At 36.8% G+C, this 20,211-nt stretch overlaps 1 protein-coding gene across 3 annotated transcripts in view; it reads right to left on the bottom strand.

The window, feature by feature from the left end:
• MTTP (microsomal triglyceride transfer protein) overlaps positions 1 to 20,198 on the bottom strand; it is a 54,912-nt gene extending 34,714 nt beyond the window's left edge. The window contains exons 1-4 of one of the 3 annotated variants that reach the window (XM_028491678.2): positions 19,823 to 20,198; positions 19,413 to 19,496; positions 4,419 to 4,606; positions 2,811 to 2,954 (exon numbers count right to left, since the gene is read on the bottom strand). In XM_028491678.2, the coding sequence (XP_028347479.1) occupies positions 2,811 to 2,954; positions 4,419 to 4,606; positions 19,413 to 19,496; positions 19,823 to 19,862 (456 nt within the window). In that variant the 5' untranslated portion in view covers positions 19,863 to 20,198. Of the gene's footprint in view, positions 1 to 2,810; positions 2,955 to 4,418; positions 4,607 to 10,670; positions 10,829 to 19,412; positions 19,498 to 19,822 lie in introns of those variants that run through there. The other 2 variants (XM_007115027.4, XM_007115028.4) reach the window with 2 other exon arrangements.
• Between the last annotated feature and the right edge of the window lie 13 nt (positions 20,199 to 20,211).

The raw sequence follows: 20,211 nt of genomic DNA, 5'->3' as shown, positions 1-20,211 counted from the left end.
TATTTCCATGAGATATCTTTTTTTTTTTTTTTTTTTTTTTTTTTTGTTGTGGTACGCGGGCCTCCCCCTGCTGCGGCCTCTCCCGTTGCGGAGCACAGGCTCCGGACGCGCAGGCCCAGGGGCCATGGCCCACGGGCCCAGCCGCTCCGCGGCACGTGGGATCCTCCCAGACCGGGGCGCGAACCCGGCCCCCCTGCATCGGCAGGCGGACGCGCAACCACTGCGCCACCAGGGAAGCCCCATGAGATATCTTTTACAATGTAAATGTGGGAGCTTAAAACAGGGGGCTCTGGGAGGACAAAAATACATGCTGATGAGTACCCTTGAAATCACAGAAATTTCTTAAATTGAGCCTGGGCTAGAAAACACTCTTTGAGAAAACAGCAGTACAGTCTTCCCTTTCATAATTTCTCTCATAGTAAAATGAAGTGATAGTTTAAATAATGATCTTTCTGACAGTGATGTGGCTAAAAAAGTCCAAGTGGCTTCTTAGTCTCCAGGGTCATGTTTTTTCCAACAAGTACTTTATTGTGTAATTGAAAGATACCACAATGTACTTTGACCTGTAGCTACAGTAAATCATCACAAGTAATAGCTCCTGTAGAAATGGCATGTTGGAGTCACTGAAACAATGATGTGGCAGCTCCATCCCAGCCTTTGAACAGGGAGGCCACTGAGTGCTTTTGTATGTGTAACAAAAGACTTTGTACTCAACCGCTACCTAAGGGGCTATAAAATGATTGGTTTGTCGTTAACATTATAAATGCAATTAAGATTTTATAAATCAAGCATCTTGCCACATTTGAAGGCCAGAGATGAAAATAACAGTATTTCATGTTGTTAATAAAGTTGTGCCATATGAAAATCAAGTGAGTTAACAGATACAGTGAAGAATAAAAAGCAGACTACAAGGCAACCAGACTTTTTTTTTTCCCCCAAATACATTCCAGCTCGAAAAGACAGTAAAATATCGAGGTTTCCGGCACAGACCCTCTGTTTTAAATCCCAGCTCCACCACTTGCCAGTTGTGTGACCTTAGGCAAGTTTCTTTACTTCTCTTAACTTTGGTTTCCTCATCTATTACAAGAGGAAGAAAAAGCAGCACCTGCTTCCTAGGGCTGTCATGAGGAAAAAGAGAGAATTCATGTAATGCCTTCAGTCAGTTTAGGCATTAAGCACTAAGTATGTTTTAGCTATTATTACGCAAACAATAGGCACAGACTTCCTCAAAGTCTGACTCATTTTAGCCCCATATAACCTTATTTGTTCATTCCTTTAATTTACAAACATTTATTGAGTTCCCACGATGAACAAGGTGCTGAATATACAAGATAAAGACACAACTGCCACCCAAGAGAAGCTTACTCTGAATGTGGATGGCAGACAAGTAAAGAGAGAATTACAATACACTGTGATAAATGCTTGGATAGAAATAAGCTCAGGGGAGTATGGGGTTTTGGGAAAGGCTTTCAGAACACCAAGTTGGTCAGTGCAAGGCTTGGTTCTGGGTGCTTTGGGGAGGAAGGGAATAGAAGGGCTGGAATATAAAGAGGAACAGCAATCTTCTCCACCAAAACCCATAATCTAGCGATGAACACAAATGACCAAAGGGAAAGTAATGAGGGGCATGAGTGAGCTATAAAGTTCCAAGAGGGTTCTGAAGAGGGACGGTTATTTCCAGCTGGCTAGAAGGGTGAGAACTTTATAAAAGAAAGGGCCTGCAAGCAAAGCCTGAAGCATGGTAAGTATTTTAACAAGTGGAGAAGGAAGAGAAGGAGTCTTGAAACGGTGATTCATGTTTGGTTACAGGAGAGTGATGACATAATAACCCTTCCTGTGAGTCCTGTTTTCGCACTTTATTAAAAATGAGCATCATGAATAGCAACATATTTCGTGTCTGAAATTTATATTTTAAAGTATTTGTTTTCGCTTTTAGTTTGAATCTAGAAATGTTGGATCTGGAGAAATTTTAGAGATTTGTAGTTTTAACTATAATGATCCCTTTCTGTTTTTCTACTTTAGCTCCTAAAAGTAAGCTTTCCTCTTATACTAACATGTTTTTATACATGTCAGTATAACATCTATACTTTTCATAAACCCACATATGTACTGCTTGATAATTCACAGATCAAAATTGCTTTTCAATTCCAAACATACTAAGACCATTTTAATAGACCAGACTCAAACCGTAAGAAATGCACAGTTACAGAATTTTCAGAGCAAACTTCCAATGTATATTATAGTGTTCATTCATTACTTTAACATATAAAATGCTTTTCAGTCGTAGCTATAAAATAATCTAAATGCTTTTCTAAAGAATCAACTCTATCTTAGAAATGCCATACCCCTTCACAAGCTTCAATGTTGTACTTAATCCAGTTATTGATTTCTTATGACAAGTTAATATCACTTATCTAAGTTAGATTACTTCATTCTCATAATTTGTCTGCTTTCCTGAATTTATCTAATCATCTCTGATGACCTATTGTGTTACAATATCTTTTGAATTCTTCCTAATTTAATAAGGAATGTACCTTTTAATTATGTCTCTTACCAATAAACATATACTTGATCCTATATAAAGATTTTTCGTAAAAATAGGGAACATAAATGGCTAGGAAATATAAGTGAATCCAATGCTTTGATTTACTTCTGAACCATTTAATTTGCGACTTCTGTTTATTAGTTCTTGAAAATTTCCATTTTCCATAAAAGTAGCAACACCATGATCACCTAAAATAATATCTACTGAAGGAGAGAAAAATATGAAGTTGGAAAAAACAATGTGGAACTCCAAAAATCACTTTTACCTTTCCATGGACTAGATGAAGGAGCACGGGTCTTTGTAGAGCTTCCAAGTTTTCCTTTCTTATGATTTGGGATGGCTTTTTTCCTTTGAAAATGCCCTTCTCTCCTCTCTGTTCATTCACATTTTCGACCTTTACATCTTTTACCTGGAATCATGGAAAGAAACCTATTAGAAAAACTTCCTATGTCTGTTTCCATCAGAGTCTCCTAGAAAATAAAATGGTAAAGCAATAAACAGGGTTGGCCATAATTCCTCCTGTCATTCTCAATTCATGATTCATAGGACCTAACTATCAACTTTAAAAGAATGGAGAAGGTATTTAAAATTAGATTTTTGAATTAGGTAAAAATACTGACATCAAGGAGATCTGTGACTTCAACTCTACCCAATACTCTGTAATGGCCTATATGGGAAAAAATTTTTTTAAAAAGAGTGGATATATGTATATGTATAACTGTCTCACTTTGCTGTACACCTGAAACTAACACAACACTGTAAATCAACTATACTCCAATAAAAATTTTTTAAAATTAAAAAAAAAGAAATCTGTGACTTCAGGTCTACAATAATTGTGGCTAGAAGATAGCTCTTTTATGTCATTTTCCCTCTCTTCATTTATTTTGAACTGCTGCTGTCTGCCTGCTCTCTTCACTTTCTGTACCATTTGTTTGAAAGGAATCCTGCCCCACTGTACTTTATTTGTACATAAAAAATTAAAATGAACAGTCTGATTACTGAACAAAGAGGTACAGAATGTTTTCTACAAAATACTGTTCTATTGAGAAATGGCTTAGTGAGGTGGATGATAAAATTTTGATCCAACTTGGAAAACACACACAGCTATTAGAGACAACCAAAGAAGCAAAGATCACTTGATAAACGTATTGCAGTGACACCTCATTATAAAGTATATCAGTAACTACTTATCAGTGACAATGAGGCAAATCTTGGTCCTGTGTACCTGTTTCACACTGACATGTAGAAGGAGAACTGACTATACTAGAGAAACTATTGTCTTTAGGTCCTTGCTCACCATATATTGAAACTGGAACAGGCCCCAGGGGCCATATAATTTGAACCTCTTTGTCAACACATAAATCTAAAGCATCATAACTGACCAAACACTGCCATTCAGGGGAGCACCTCATTCTGTCCTCAAGAAGAATGCAGAATAGGTTTACTCCCTCATTGGTAATTTTACCTGTTGGATCAAGGAACTCAGAAAAATTGGAAGGTCACAATTTATCTCCTCCTTCAGTTAGAGTGGTCTCCATTGCTTTACACATAACATGGATTCTAGACTCCTTAGTTTCAGAACACTTCAAATGGATTCTAGTTTAATGTGCCTATTAATATGACATATAGAACTGGACATCATACTTCAGTTACGCACCCGTATACACCTTCGTTTGCCTGCTTCAACAATTTGGAAAGATCAGATCACTTTTGGTTAGCAAAAGCTTCAAAACTGTATCTCTACTTATTTTACTGATGGATAACAAATTCAACGACTATATGACCAAGAGTACAGACAAGTGCTGTTGAATGGTACACTTCTCAAAGACTGCTGACATCTAATCTTTGCATCTCTCTGGTAGAAAATGCCCACCATAACTTGGACCAGTTGGTCGTCATCACCATCAGGACTCCTCCACAGTAAGACAACATCCACATTGGATGAAATTCGGTAGCCCACGCTGTCTTGGAGGTTTCCTTTGCCCCGATCAAGAAAAACTTCAGTGGAGTATGTGAGTTTGTATAGTCGGTCATTATTTAATGAGAGACCAGTTGTGTGACCTGCATAAAGATAGTGACACAAGTCAAGGCTTAGTTGTAAGGCACCCATCAGGCTAGGGACTGTGCTATCTAGCACAGTGGTACACAGTGGGAGCTTATGTTTGCTAATGGAAGTAAATTTTTGCTAAGTGAAACATGGTTCTACTTCTCCATCTGCTGAAAGTATTGGCTTGAACAAAAACAAAAACCACAACTAACCAAGGAATAAGCTTCCATTTCAGAAAACCTTAGTTTGTATTCTTAATCAGTAATCAGATTATCTAAATATTGCCCTGGTTGAACTATAGAATATTTTTTAAAGAAATATCATTGTATTGCTTTAAATTATATAAATATGATTTCTTCCCTGCCCCCCACCCCAGTTTTACTGAGGTATAATGAATATGATTTCAAGTAGAGATGCAGCTAGAGATTGCTTTATAATTTAATAAAAAAAATTTGTTATTAACATATCATTTAAATACAAGAGATCAAAGCCAAAGTAATTTTAGCAGTTAGAAAGCAGTCCCTTACATTGGATATTTTGAGTATTTAAAGAATATCCCTCTAATGTAATTTATCCTATTAATTTAATTAGTAAACTTTTAGTATGAACGTACATTTCAAGGCTACACATATGTAAATTTAAATTAGCTATTCCTGAATAAAACAATGTTTTCCTACATAAAATCCTAGCACAGGCTTTAATCTGGCAGGGACAATTTAATGTCAAATAGTATACAAGTCAGTATTATGACCAAAAAAAACTGATATATGGAGGAGTTCATACACTCTCCAAGTCAGTTTATCTTAACCCAAAGAAATGTAAAAGAGTAGGATCAAGTCTTTCCCAGAGATGACTTGCAGTTTGTGGTCATACAAAGTCTTTGTATGTTTTCTATCCATAGCTCACAGGACATAGTAAAAAAACGACTTCAGTATACATTTTTCCTCAGTGCTAACAGGGCAGCATTGCCTAGTTAACTATATAGGGAACCATACCTTTTTTTCCCTCAGGACATATGCACGTGGGAGAGGGACAGGAAAGGAGGTTGAGATGACTAGGACAGAAGTGAGGCAGCTGAGAAAGGAAGTGAAATTACTTGGAAAGCCAGAAATTAGAAAACCTCTGAAAAGTCTTTACTATTTACTGTCTCTATCACCTACTATGGCGCCTACTGCCCAGAGGAAAATAAAGGTCAAATACATTGTCTCTAATAAATGTTCTAAGTGTTTTATACACATTAACTTATTAAATCTTCACAAAAACCTAATGGGGTGGGTACTATTATTAGCCTGATTTTATAGATGAAGAAATCGAGGGACACAGAGGTTATACAATTTACCCAAGATCACCCAGGAAATCAGTGGCGGAGCCTCTAACACCCTGTCTGGATCTAGAGACCATGCTCTTACCTATATTATACACAGAAAACCTTTAGGTTGAACTCTTCCATTCCTGGGGAGTGAGCTAGGAATTCATTCTTTCATTCAAGAAAGATGTACTGAGCACCTACTGGGTAGTAGGCACTTTTCTAGGCTCTGGGGCTATACCAGTTAACAAGCAGACAAAATGTCTACCTTGTGGAGTTTACCTTTAAATGAGGAAGGGATGGAAAATTGTAAAAGCAAGTACATAAATTATAGAGTATGTTAGAAGTGTTAATGAAGAAATTGAGACAGGAGAGGGAACTGGGTTGCTGAGGGAAAGAGCTTTGTGAGAAGGTAATGCTCTGGGCAAATACTTCAGGCTAGCCACATGGATATCTGTGGAAAGAGCATGCCCCTTCCGTCCTTCCCCACATTCCTACCCCCCCCCCCGCCCCTCCACAGAGGGAGTAACAAGTTCAAAGGCCCTGAGGAGAGTTCATGCAGGTGTAATGGAGGAACAACAAGGAGGCCAAAGAGGCTGGGATTGGCTAAGTGAAAGACATAGCAGAAGGAGATGAGGTCAAATAGGTACCCATGGGTGGCTGGGAGACTTGGGGGGACATCTGCATAGATTTAGAATTTGGTTGAGTGACATGAGGAGCCACTGGAGAGTTTTGCGTGGTGAAGTTATACATGATCTGACAAACCTTCAAAGAAAGGGAATAAGGAGTTTAATAGGAATCAAGAAAAGCCAGGAGAAGGAAGTGTAGGAGGGGAGTCTCCAAGTGTGTACACAAAAACAGGCTGTGTCCAAACACCAAGTCAGGCAGAACCTCAGGTATGAGATACAGAAGGCAGACAAAGTCAGGAGAAACCTTGCAGGAGATGAAGTCTGGGACTCCCTCTAGCCTCCCTGATCTCCACCTCTTCTGCGTTTTAACTGGGGACACTGCTGCAGGGTCAAACACTGGCTTTCTGACCAGGAAGATATTTTGGTCAAAGAGGCCTTCTTGGCTCTGGACGCACAGGCTCAGCGGCCGTGGCTCACGGGCCCAGCCGCTCGGCGGCATGTGGGATCTTCCCGGACCGGGGCATGAACCCGCGTCCCCTGCATCGGCAGGCGGACTCGCAACCACTGTGCCACCAGGGAAGCCCAAGGAGGCCTTCTTTTTATGACACCTATCAAATTCCACATAGGGCAAAAAGGAAATACATGTTGTCTTATCTAATCCACACAGCAAGTCTGAAAGGTAAGCAGTATATGGCAGCTGAAAAAAGCTGACTCCACGTTTAATCCAACATAGCAGATATAATGCAGAATTTGATGTTGGAATATGCTAAAATTCAAGTTTTGTGGACTACTCGAAGGTGTCTTCTGATTAAAATAGCTATGAAAAGTTTGCAGTAAAGTAGCCTCTCTTTAATTCCAAAGCTTTCCAAACTATCATGTTGTTCTTTTTTTTTTTTTTTACTTGACTGGTCAAAAGAATGTGAAAAGCGACAATATATATTAGTTCCTGACTATGATTTGGAAGTGATAAAGCACAGAAAAGACTGGGCTTTGTTCTCCTAGAACTTTTTCCTACCTCTTTCAACAGGAGATAAAGCCTAAAATGGTTTGAATAAGTGCTGACGGTGCTGAAGTGTTGTCCCTTTTATCCTTTCCTCTTTGATAATTATTGATATTTCTGTTTCTGTTATTCAGAGATCTGGCAATACTGGGCAGTGGGGGCATGTCCCATTTATATTGGTGACTAAATTTCTGTCTTAAGGTGTTGCTCTGTAGAGTATGCAGAATGGCAATTGGAACTGATGGTAGATTAAACGAGAAATCAATTTTAGCCCCAAAAGGAGTCAGTACCTCTTCAAGGTGCCCCTTCAAGTGAAATTTTTAGTCATGTAAAAGGAACAAAACTCTTAATTTTGAACTTTTAAAGAAATATCTTCAAATATTCTTTAATTAAACTTGGATCAATATAATAGTTATGGACTTAAGCAAAAAGACAAAAAAGAGATAAGTTAATAAAGGTGAGGCTTGAAGAGACCTGCGTTGGTGATAAGGCAGATAGGTGATGGGATTTATGAATCCACCAGAGACTAGAAGGCCGGAAGTAAACGAGTAGGATGAAGGATAAGGGAGAAAATATGGAAGATGATATTGTGAATGAACTGAAAAGCATGGTAGGGCCAGGGACTGAGAGAAAGACTGGGAGTGAAGGAACAGTTCAGGTTTAGAGGTAACAAGATTAAATAGAAAGTGTATGGGCAGGTTATAAAAAGGAAAAGCACTATAAAGAAAACCCAAAGAAGGCACTGAGCCACCATTACAAAATGTGATTCAGAAAAAGTAGGGGAAACTTGAGTCTTCCAAACATTCAGTCAGCATATCAGCATATCTCTTCTAAATAGACCCTTTTCCATTCTAATTCTAAACCCCTCCTCCATGCTCTTTATCGTCCAGCCTCTCTCAACATCCACCCAGATCCGGGGATTTGCTAAATAGTTGCATTGAGAATTAAATTTGAGATGAGTTTTGAAGTGATGCATAACATCCCAAAATTTATAATGGCCTGATTTTAAAGTAAACTCTTCACATGTAGTTCACTTATTAAATGTCAATCATTGCAAAGGGCAAGGAATCTATAATTAAACCATGGTACTATAATACAAAAAATTACCCCATCTGGGTAAGAGAGAGCTGTCAAGTCCTGTACTTTTTATTCACGGTATTTGGCATAAGCAGCTTATACCATGATGCTAATAATGCTTAAGCATTGGAGCCCTCACTTACCCAGGCTTCTTCCAAGATCTTGGAAGGGGACCCTAGCGTTGTGTACACATGCCATATCTTTTTTTCAGTAACATTTGCAAAAGTAGGATATTTTTGTAAAAAAGTAGATATTTTTTTCTCAAAGATGGAGCCTAAATTGCATAAGCTTCAGGTTCTAAAATTCTGGATTTGCCACTGAACTTACACACAAAAAACTGTAGCTATCTGTTATGTTCTAAGTCATATTTCCCTGTGTGTCATTGCTCTGTGTGTGTGTTTAAATCTTTATAAGTGCATGTATTTGAAAACATCAAGTTATCCAATGTTTTCATTTGTAAGACGGGGGGATAAAAGAGAAGCCCACAATAACTACTATATCTCAATTATTTTTCTCAAAATAATCATGGTATTGGTTTGATCTCATGGTATATGAATTGTTCATATTTCCAATATTCAACAGTTTATTTGACAGATAATAAAATGTAAGCTCTCTATATAGCAATTCTCTGTCAGATATAATTTACAAACCTTTACTTTTTTCTCATTAAAATTTCATCCAAGTAAGGACTGTATCTTTAAATACTGAACATTTTAGAATCTGGTAAAAAAATATATATTATCTTTAGTTCAAGAACCTAAAGTGTGATTTGCTTAGGTGAAATAATTTAACCTCCCCCCCTTTTATTGCTCCAATAGCAAAGATTGTCTCTTTTCCTCATGTGGAAATTTTCTGTGCAAAAAAATCTTGAGACAAACTTTACCTTATGAAAAAAAGCCATAGTTATCCCAAAAGGCTTTTAAAAGTTTACAGGTGGGGCTTCCCTGGTGGCGCAGTGGTTGCGCGTCCGCCTGCCAACACAGAGGAACCGGGTTTGCGTCCCGGTCTGGGAGGATCCCACATGCCGCGGAGCGGCTGGGCCCGTGAGCCATGGCCGCTGAGCCTGCGCATACGGAACCTGTGCCCCGCAACGGGAGAGGCCACAACAGAGGGAGGCCCGCATACCACAAAAAAAAAAAAAAAAGTTTACAGGTGAATTACTTTTTATCACTTCCTAAGAGTACACAGTTATTAAAATTGGACCCTATCATGCTAAGTTTTTTCTTAGGCCTACTGGCTTTGACAGTGAGTCCTCTTAAGAGATTCTAAAAAGTGATGATTCTACAGGTGCAACATTTAGAAATTCAAGGCGCGCATAAACTAGCTGATTTAAAACAAGATTCCATATTAATACATTTCATACAGCTTTTTAAAATCATTACTCAAAATGTTTGCTCTGAAAGTTATCAATTCATGTGTTTTTTAATCAATTTTATCTTAAAATAGAAACCATAATGAGCAACATTATTTTTCCAAAAGTAAGTGTTACTTCTTAAATCTATGTCATGTAGTTTTATTTTCTGTAATTCACCAACTCTGATAGTCCTATCACTTCTGAATGGTAATTAAATACAGCCTTTACCATTTCATTCATAATCCTTTGGCAAGTCAAATGCCTTTTTCATTGGGTCTAATTCTTCTTGATATAACATTGCTAGGCAACTAGAAGGAAATTTAAGAACTGTTTTTTTTTAAATCTACTTTTACAATTCAAATGAAGGAGCTGCATTCATCGAGTGACCAACAGCAGCAGGTAACAATAGTTGGCGTCTTTTTTTCTCCCTTTTAAAAATAAACCATGAATGAGAGAATGAAGCAAGAAGCATGCTAGTCTGAGGGACTGAAACTAAAAGGAACCTCTGTTTTCTTTATGTAGGAATTTGAATTTGATTTTCATTCCAACCCAGTCATGCCTTCACCAACATTCCAAAATTACATGGTTTTGAAGATCGCTTAGTTAGGAATTTTTTCACTACACACACACACACACACACACACACACACACACGCACACACACTTTTCTCCCTCAACGATTAAAGTTTAGCAGAAAGCAACACAAACTTACCTTTAACAGAAGCTGAATATGAGGAAATGAAGCAGAGAAAAAACACAGCAAGAAGAATCATATTGACTAGCTACCCTCTAATGCATCCAGTTCCCAGCTAGGAGTCACTGAGAAGTGGACTCTTCCAGTGGCAGCGAGGGAGTGACCCTCCTCAGAACCTGCAACAATAATGGTTATCTTTGGGGGAAAGGTCAGATTCCAAACTCCAAAATCAGGACCTAAGTTCACAGAAGGGCCCACTATTAATGATTAAACTTAGGTGGGCTGTAGTTTTCAGTCTCTCACTCTTTTTATTTATTTTTTACTTAGTAAGAAAAATCAAGAAAATTTTCACTTTTGAGAGCTAAACTAAACCCGTCTACCATCCTATTAATTTAGAAGTACTGAGGGGCATTCAAGGAAAACTGGTGGTGATACATGTCTGCTCAGTACATAATTATCATCACGCCTATAACATTAAATGCCTGTCTTCACATTTACCACTTTATGTGGAAGGGTGGTGAGGATTTGCAAACTCAGATAAATTTGAATTTTATTGTATGGTCATCTGAATTTTTTTATACCATGTGTATGCTATTATTAAAAAAATCACTCTGAATTTTAGAATTTAAATTTTTAAATTTTAACTTGTACCACCACCAATCACTTCAAAATAATGTTAGATAAAACATTCAGTTCTGAAACCTAGATGGTTCTCCTTATGTGTGAATCAGCATTGTCTACCATTAACATACTAGCGGGCAATTGAGTTTATCATAGTAGACCTCTAGCTCTATCTATGACAGGAAACATTTGTCTGAGTCCCCGGACTGGCTGGCTGGAGTCCCCTGTGCTTTCTGAATCCCATTTCTAGGAAGAAACTCAGAGGGGGGAGTCCAGCCCTTAACACTTTTGCTACAGAAAATGAATTACGACACTTCTCTAGAGTTAAAGTGAATACCCTAGTATGGCTAAGGCCACATTAACTAAACCAACTCTGTCCTTGTAAACTTCTGCAAGAGAAACCTTATATGAATAAAACCTACTAAAATGAGGTGGTCTGGGGGGACACATGGGGATGTTTCGGCAAGGCAAGGAATAAAGTGCTGGCGAGGGGCTTTTTTGAATGAACTTGAAAATACTTATGGTCGTGTTTAAGCATAAAATGGGTTCCTAAATCTACCCTCATCTCTCTCCAAACCCTCTTCTAGAATTCTAACCTTAAGCTTAAATCTTCTAGACAACCCAGGTAAAAGACAGTCAACTCTATAGACACGGCCACAAGATGAAATCTAAAATTTAAAAATCTCACAGTTAAGCATATTTCCTCTCAAAATATATTTTTGTATAAAGAACTGAAATGTAAAAATTGTTTGTATTTATAATCTATTGAGATTAGAACTTCATTTCCCATCATGTCTTATATATAAATCATGACTAAAATACCTATACAAAAATAAAATATTTGGTTATGACAATCACTTTATATATAATGTTATCCTGGGGTAAATAGAAAAGGTCATTCTTAGAAAGATAACTGTTGAAGAAATATAAGTTTTTATGAATAGTAGGTATTATAAATACAAGATAATGTGTAAGTGCTTTATTGCTTTACATTGAATAGATTTCTATGTATTCCCACAATTTCTGCATTATATACAGAGTGACATGAAGCCACTATAGTCACTTAAACTTTACATACTTATTTATTTAAATTAAGGACTAGTTTGAATCTTATGAGAACTTTGTATTTCCATTTGAGGCTCACAGCTACATGTTTGTGGTTAGACTATGTGGTGCATGATACATGTCTATTCAGGTAAAGGACCGTTCATTGTCAGGTGTTTACCAGAATCCAACCAATAAAAGGCATATCACTATTGCCTAACAAAATCTGTTTCATTGAGCATTTGCTTTTCACTAGAAAGCTCCTATGAGTCACTGTATTAAGTAGTCATTCCAACAGAGGGTGTTCAAATAAGGCTGCTTCTCTTGGTAATAAAAACCATCATCCTTTTATATTTTGCTTGTAACTTTTTACAAAGACATTTGAAAGACTTCTTAAGATTGTTTCACAGAGATGAAATAAGAATGCCAAAGTCTTCATATTCAGTGAATTCTGGGTACCAAAGGAGAGGCATTCTCCTTGGTTGCTCTGTTGATCAAGCAGAGCAAACATTGTACAATATATGTCGGAGATACCTCCAGATCTCATCACAAGTAAATCAGGTATTTACATGGCACGTGAAGCAGGACAGAAGCACAGCACAATACAAAAATAAGAGCTGCCATCTATGGAACAATTACTATGTACAATACATAGTTTTGTACATTTTGTAGTATATCCTAACAACAATCATTTCACATGTTAGCAAAATGATATTCAGATTTATTTAGTAAAATGATTTAGGGACCATAGAAAAACAAGCCTTGAGACCTAGATCCAATATTCTCCTTAAAAAATATTAGAGATAGGAGGTAGAAAAAATTGATTTCTTATGGATGACATAGAATTATTAATTGGGGCTCTCTTTTAGTAAGTTCATCACACTTTTGTATGGAGGCTAAAAGAACACTCGATTGCTGTGGTTAGATGTTCCAGGCTCAACAGATTGTTCCAGGGGAAAAAATTGATCTGTGCTAGCCAGGTCAAAATCAAATAATAGATTTTAAATGCCATTGCAATGAAATTCCATTGGTAAGTACATGACACTGTGGAATATTTGCTATACTACTATTTTGCAGTGATAATAAGAGACTATGAAATAAAGACGGCTGACTGATTCCAAAGTACAGTAGTGTTTCTGTTGAGTATCAGAGGTTGTCAGGAGTTAACTCATTTCCTAGATTAGAAGATAAATGAACTTCACCCCACTAAAGGTTAGAAGGAAAGGTATTAACCTACTATATACAGTAAGTCAGAATGTATGATAGCTATAGACAAAAAGTCTTTATAACATCAGACACTTTACTCTGTTCCAGAAAGAACCACGACATTAACGAAAAACAAATTCTTAGAGGGATTCTTCAAGTTATCCCTAAGCGTTCATAATAAAGTCTAATAGTATTTTCAATTCAATGAGGGAGTTAGCATTTTCAAGGAATCCTGAAAAAATATTTTTGGTAGGTTAAGAATACAGTCAGCCTTCTGTATCAGCAGATGTGGAACCAGGGGATACCCAGGAGGGGCAACTGTAAGGGACTTGAGCATCCAGTTTGGTAACAGTGGGGGTCCTGGAACCAGTCCCACATGGATACTGAGAGAGGACTGTATTTTTTGTGTGTGTGCCTTTTGTCAGTTAACATTTTCTCAATTTATTTGTTTGTTTTGTTTTTTTTAATTTCACTGGAGTATAGCTGATTTACAATGTTGTGTTAGTTTCAGGTGTACAGCAAAGTGAATCAGTTACACATACACATATATCCACTCTTTTTTTAGATCCTTTTCCCATATAGGTCATTACAGAGTATTGCGTAGAGTTCCCTGTGCTATGCAGTAGGTCCTTATTAGTTATCTATTTTATATATAATAATGTGTATATGTCAATCCCAATCTCCCAATTTATGGGACTGTATTCTTATGATGTGATGCTCTCTTTCATGCCAAGGCAAAAATTGTAGAATACGTATACTATTTTTTAAGGTATTCTTTAAGAATTCACTTTGAGAAAATACAAATGCACTAAATGCCTTTCCTTAGAAACAGTAAAGAAGACTTAGGTTTGAAAAGTTTGGAATCTAAGACTCTCCAAAAAGGATAGTCATTTTCCATAATGGAGCTATTAACCAAACTTTACCTCCACCTCCCAGCCCTCCACACACATGTATTTGACAACAATCAAAAAAATCCTTATGGGTCAATAATAGTCACCCTAAGAGGAGTCTTAACTTTACACTAATTTTGGCAGCATAAAATCGAATTTCTAGCATTTAAAGGAGAAATTTGATGGCTTTCTTTCAATGAACTATTGTAAAGAAAACAAACTTAAATTTTGATCAGAATCATTTTATTTACTAAGACATTCCAGATAGTCCCCATATAGACTGCACCCAGTTGTCCTCATTATTAATATCTTACATTAGTGTGGTATATTAATAATTCACATATTAACTACAATCCTTACTTTATTTAGACTTCCTTAGTTTTAATCTAATGCTTTTTTTTTTCTGTTCCAAGATCCCACCCAGGTTACATTAAAATTAGTTGTCATGACAGTTTCTCTGATTTTCCTCATTAAAAAAAATTTTTTTTATTGGAGTATAGTTGATTTACGATGTTGTCTTAATTTCAGGTGTACAGCAAAGTCAATCTGTTATACACATACATATATCCGCTCTTTTTTAGATTCTTTTCCCATATAGGCCATTACAGAGTACTGAGTAGAGTTCCCTGTGCTATACAGTAGGCCCTTATTGGTTATCTATTTTATATATAGTAGTGTGTATATGTCAATCCCAATCTTCCAGTTTATCCCTCCCCACCCCTTACCCCCTGATAACTGTAAGTTTGTTTTCCATATCTGCAACTCTATTTCTGTTTTGTAGATAAGTTCATTTGTACTCCCTATTTTTTTTTTTTTAAGATTCCACATATAATGATTTTCCTCATTTTTGATGACATTGACAGCTTTGAAGTGTTCTGCAGGATCAGGTCAGGTGTTTTGCAGAATGTTCCTTTATTGGAGTTTGTGGAATGCTTTTCTCATGATTTGAGTGGGCTTGTAGGTTTGAAGGAAGACCCCAGAGGTCCCATTTTCGTCACACTATATCAAAAGTACATATTATCAATGTGATTTATCATTGTTGACGTTGACCTTGATCACCTGGCTGACAAGTGTCATCAGGTTTCTCCACTGTAAACTTACTCTTTTTTTTACCTTCTTTTCCATACTGTACTCTTTGGAAGAAAAGTACTAGGAGCAGCCCATACTTATGGAGTAGGGAATTATGTTACTCCTCCTTGAAGGTGGAGCATCTATATAAATTATTTGGAATTTCTCTGCATAAGAGATTTGTCACTTCTGCCCCATTTATTTATCATTTATAGCCATATAAGCACATGACTATTTATTTTATATTTGGGGTTATAATCTAATACTACTTTTAAATTTACATCTACAATTGTTCCAGTTTCAGTCATCAGGAGCTCTTTCAGTTGGCTCCTGTGTCCCTTTGACATACCCCATCCATGTGTGTGTGTCTGTTTAAGCATTTCCTTCCTTTCTGGCACTACAAGATGCTCCAGGCTCATCTTGTATGTTTTCATCCCAATCCTAGAATCAGCCCTTTCTCCAAGTGGTTCCTTTTACTGAAGAATGGTATTAGAAACCAAGATCTGAGCACAAAGTGTGCTCGTCCCTACAATATTGAGTCTTTTAATCCATGAACACAGAGTACCTTATATTTATTTATATCTTTATTTCCTTCATCAGAGTTTTGTAGTTTCACTCATATAGATACTGTACATATTTTGTTAGACTTACACCTTTCTTTTTGGTGCTAATGTTTTCTTGAATTTTAAGTTCCAATTGTTCGTTGCAAGTAGATAGGAAATCAATTGACTTTTGTATGTTAACCTTGTCACCTGTGACCTTGCTATAATCACTTATTAATTCCATGAGGGGTTTTTGGATGATTTTGGGGGGATGTTTTTCATAGACAACCATGTCACCTGAGAACAGTTTTACTTCTTCCTTTTATTTCCTTTTCTTCTTACTGCACTAGCTCACACTTCCAATATAATGTTAAATATATATGTGTACTTTTTATATATCATATTCTTTTCTGAGTTGTTACTGCTCTTCAAATCTTTTTTCCAATCACTTTGTTTCTGAGTTTTTCTGTTTTATGTTGTTCTATCTCCTAGCATTTAAAAAATTTCTCGTTTTGAAATATTGGGTTATAGTTTTCATCTATTTTTCTGCTTCATATTCTTTTTTATTATAACAGCTTTAAATAGGATTCAATTACTATTCTTTTCATGGCATGTTTTTAGGCTAAATAATTTATTCTATATGTGTAAGAGACAGAAGTGGGTAGAATAGCTTTTCTAGCTTCTAGAGCTTCCTTTTCTGATGTTTTCATAAAATCCTGGTCATTTCTTAGCTCTGTCTCCTCTTTTCTCCCACTTTTACCTGGACCTTTTTTCTTTGCCTCTGTTGTCCCTGTCCTGTTCAATTTGGATTCTACTCCCCGAAGTTTCTTCTTAGTGTTGGGCTTTTTTTCAGGTTCATTAAGTTTTGAGAGTTCTTGGACCCTCACACCCCACGAGCACTTCCAGATCTTCCTGTTCATACTTTTGTATTCACTCTGAAATTAGAGTCTGTCAGTTTTACTGCTAATCTCACATCGATCTCCCTTGCTTTTCAGTGAATACCTGTTGGCAGTTTGAAGTCCTCCCATTCTCATGGCCTTCAGCTGCTCTGTTGTCTTCCCACTATTTCCTCTTACACAGATGCTGATACTAAGTTAATGGTTTGCTCCCACCTGTTCACAGTTTGAACTTTATAAGGATCCTTTCTTGTTGTAGCCATGATTTGTTCTTGTAATTAGCGTCATTCTGCTATCCTACCTGTTTTATGAAGAGATTCAGACTACATTGTCTCCATAGTCATCTTCCTAGAGTCTTCAATAACTTAAGAGGGGGGAATAAGGTAGTTTTTAAAACTTTTTCTATATTTTTGAAGGCAATCCAAATGCAAGTTGAAATGATTATAGATGATAGGTTGATTTTAGATACCTTGCGCGTCATTTAAAAGAAATTAGGTCCTTTTTGGCTTTCTTAGCCTCAGATTAATTACCCACAAGTGTAACTCTATTCCCAGACCTCCCCAACCTACTGAAGAGTACTCTCAGACTTAATAAAACATCAGAACTCGGCTTAAAATAACTTGTGATGACTGCCCTATGTTTTCAGGCCAAGCATCTTAGAGGATCTCATAATTTTATTTATTACCATATTTTTGTGTCCTAAAATTCTGTTTTTATCTGTACTACAATCTACAGTCCAGTTTAACAAATTGGCTGCCAATTGTCTGAATGTGGTCCAACACATGTTTTGTTTAGCCTCCTCAGTACTTAAAAACAAACAAAATAGTTGCCAACACTTAAAAATCAGATATCACATAAAAATCCAGATTTCCGGCTACTGTTAAAAAATTGATACCTGATGTCATTAGGCCTACTACTTGGAACTTGTACCCTGATTAAACAGAGAATATGCCCTCAGGTTTGTGGCACTGTTCTCCTTGATAGCTTTCCTCATTTACCTTCTAGTCCTAATTGACATGATAGGTTTGTAACCCATGGTCTAGCATCTCTGATCTCAACCTCTTGTGTTGGCTTAAAGTACTAAATATGTGCTGATAATTTCTAGATCTGTTTCTTCTTAGATGTTCTGCAGACTCCCCAGAACCCATATATTCAAAACCAAACTAATTTTTCCAAAACCTAATTTTCTTCCACTATTCTCCAAATGACCCAGTTAACAGAATTACATTCCTACAGTTGTCCAAATTAGAAAAACTCTTAGGGTTATTCTTTCCTCTCTCTTTCTCATCCTACCCACAGCTTATCAGTCATGTACCAAACTATGACATGTCTTTGCTTTCACTGTTCCCAGTATTTAATTTTCCAATATATAAATTTTCCCTTCTTGATCTCTGGAAAACTCCTATTTACTTTCCAAGATGGAGCAAATTATTCAATTTCTGAAACTATGTCCCCCACCTCCAGGAACATTTAGTTGCTCCTTTCCACGTACAGGAATCTCAAGTACATTATATGTTGTATGATATTTAACACTGGCTCTCCCACTAGACTAGGGATTCCTCAAGAACAGAGATCATTATTTAGTTATCTTTGTATCAACAGTACTAAAACAAACAACAAAAAATGGAACTCAATGAATATGTCAAATTAAACACGAATTTTACAACTCAATGAAAATAAGATTATTTCATATTATGATTTTTACCTTCCTATATTTTCTGAATGCTTTCTATATCTTTGGTTAAACTGTCCATTTTTTGCTGGTGATTGGTTTGGATTGATACTAGAATCATTTTAAATTTCACACCCTATGATTATAAAGTTAAATGGCTATGTCAAAAGAAAACATTGACCCCACTGTTAAAATATGAGGGTTTTTAAAGTAACTTAAAATATTTGTTTTAAATATCTAAAGATATCAGGTATTAACACTGAAAAATATATATAATTATTCATAAAACAGATAGATCCCTGGGGGGCAAGTGAACAGCTGTTGAAAGTTCTGGCACATCACTATGGCCAGCCTGAGTTTAATGACCTACATGTGAAGGGCTACATATCCAATTACTAATCCTCCCTCAGCTACTCGTTGGCCTGATATGGAGGCAGCTGAAAAAAGATGCCCTACTAACAGATCAGAAATGGATCCAGACTTCTCTGCCAATGCTTAGTTAAAAGATCTTTTGGACTGGAGATAATGAAGAAACAGACATGGCTTACAACCATGTTACAGCTGACATAGTTTTTCAAGTAAAATTTGATGGTTTAAAGCAACAGTGACTTCCGTTTTGTAACTAAATTTAGAGAAATTTCAATTCTTTAAGAAAACTCAAATTCAGAATTTAATTTTCTATTCACTGAAACCTTTAAACATGTTTAAATGTTTTCAAATATCAAGAATAATTTACTTCAGAGTTCTTTCCATACTGAGATGGCAGTCTTCTATTCATTGAGTCAAACAACATTCTTATCTTCAAATTCTGTAATAATCACCTTTTAGAAGTAGGACCAGGGACTTCTGGCTAAGACTCTGCCCTTCCACTGCAGGGCCGGAGGGTTCGATCCCTGGTTGGGGAACTAGGCTCCCACATGCAGCAAGGCGCGGCCAAAAAAATAAATAAATAAAACAAAACAAAACAAAGGAGGAACAAATTAAAAACTAAATAGAAAATGACAATCTACCGGATTATGTTTCAGCCCTCCCTCAGTTGACTTGATTTATATGTAGCAAAAAGATTACATAAGGTCAGGTATTATAAACAATTAAATGTCACCTGATGTTTTGCAAAATAGCATATGTAAAACCGCTCAAGAAATGAATGGAGAGTAAGACTTGCGGTTGTAAGCAAGAAAAAGCTTAAACATTCCAGGTTTACACGCATCTTATTGGGAGTTTGACTCACTTTTAAAATTTGATTTTCCATTTGAGTTGTGTAAAATCATGTGCTACCAACAACCTTCTTCTGTATTAGTTACAAATAGTTTAGGCAAGATATGCTTTCATCTCCAACACGGAAGAATTAAGAGCCCTTCATCAGTATTTCGCACTTGTAATTTTTAAGAGTAGGAATGTCTTAACATCCCCCGCCATCCCCACAGAAATATGAGTGAATATATGCCGCAGCTACAACCTTGCCTTGAAGTGGAAAAACAGACATCACGCAACTGCTTCCCACTCCAGAAACCCTAACGCCAGACCCCGCCCCACGTAAACTCCCGCCCCTTTCTCCCACTGTGGGTACGGAGTTGGCGCAGTTAGCTGACGTAAGACGTAACCTCCGTAGCCTCCTAC

The sequence above is a fragment of the Physeter macrocephalus genome, chromosome 7 (genome assembly GCF_002837175.3).
Source record: "Physeter macrocephalus isolate SW-GA chromosome 7, ASM283717v5, whole genome shotgun sequence".
Taxonomy (NCBI): domain Eukaryota; kingdom Metazoa; phylum Chordata; class Mammalia; order Artiodactyla; family Physeteridae; genus Physeter; species Physeter macrocephalus.
The sequence above is the reverse complement of the archived record's forward strand: the minus strand, read 5'-3'. Positions and strand labels throughout refer to the sequence as shown.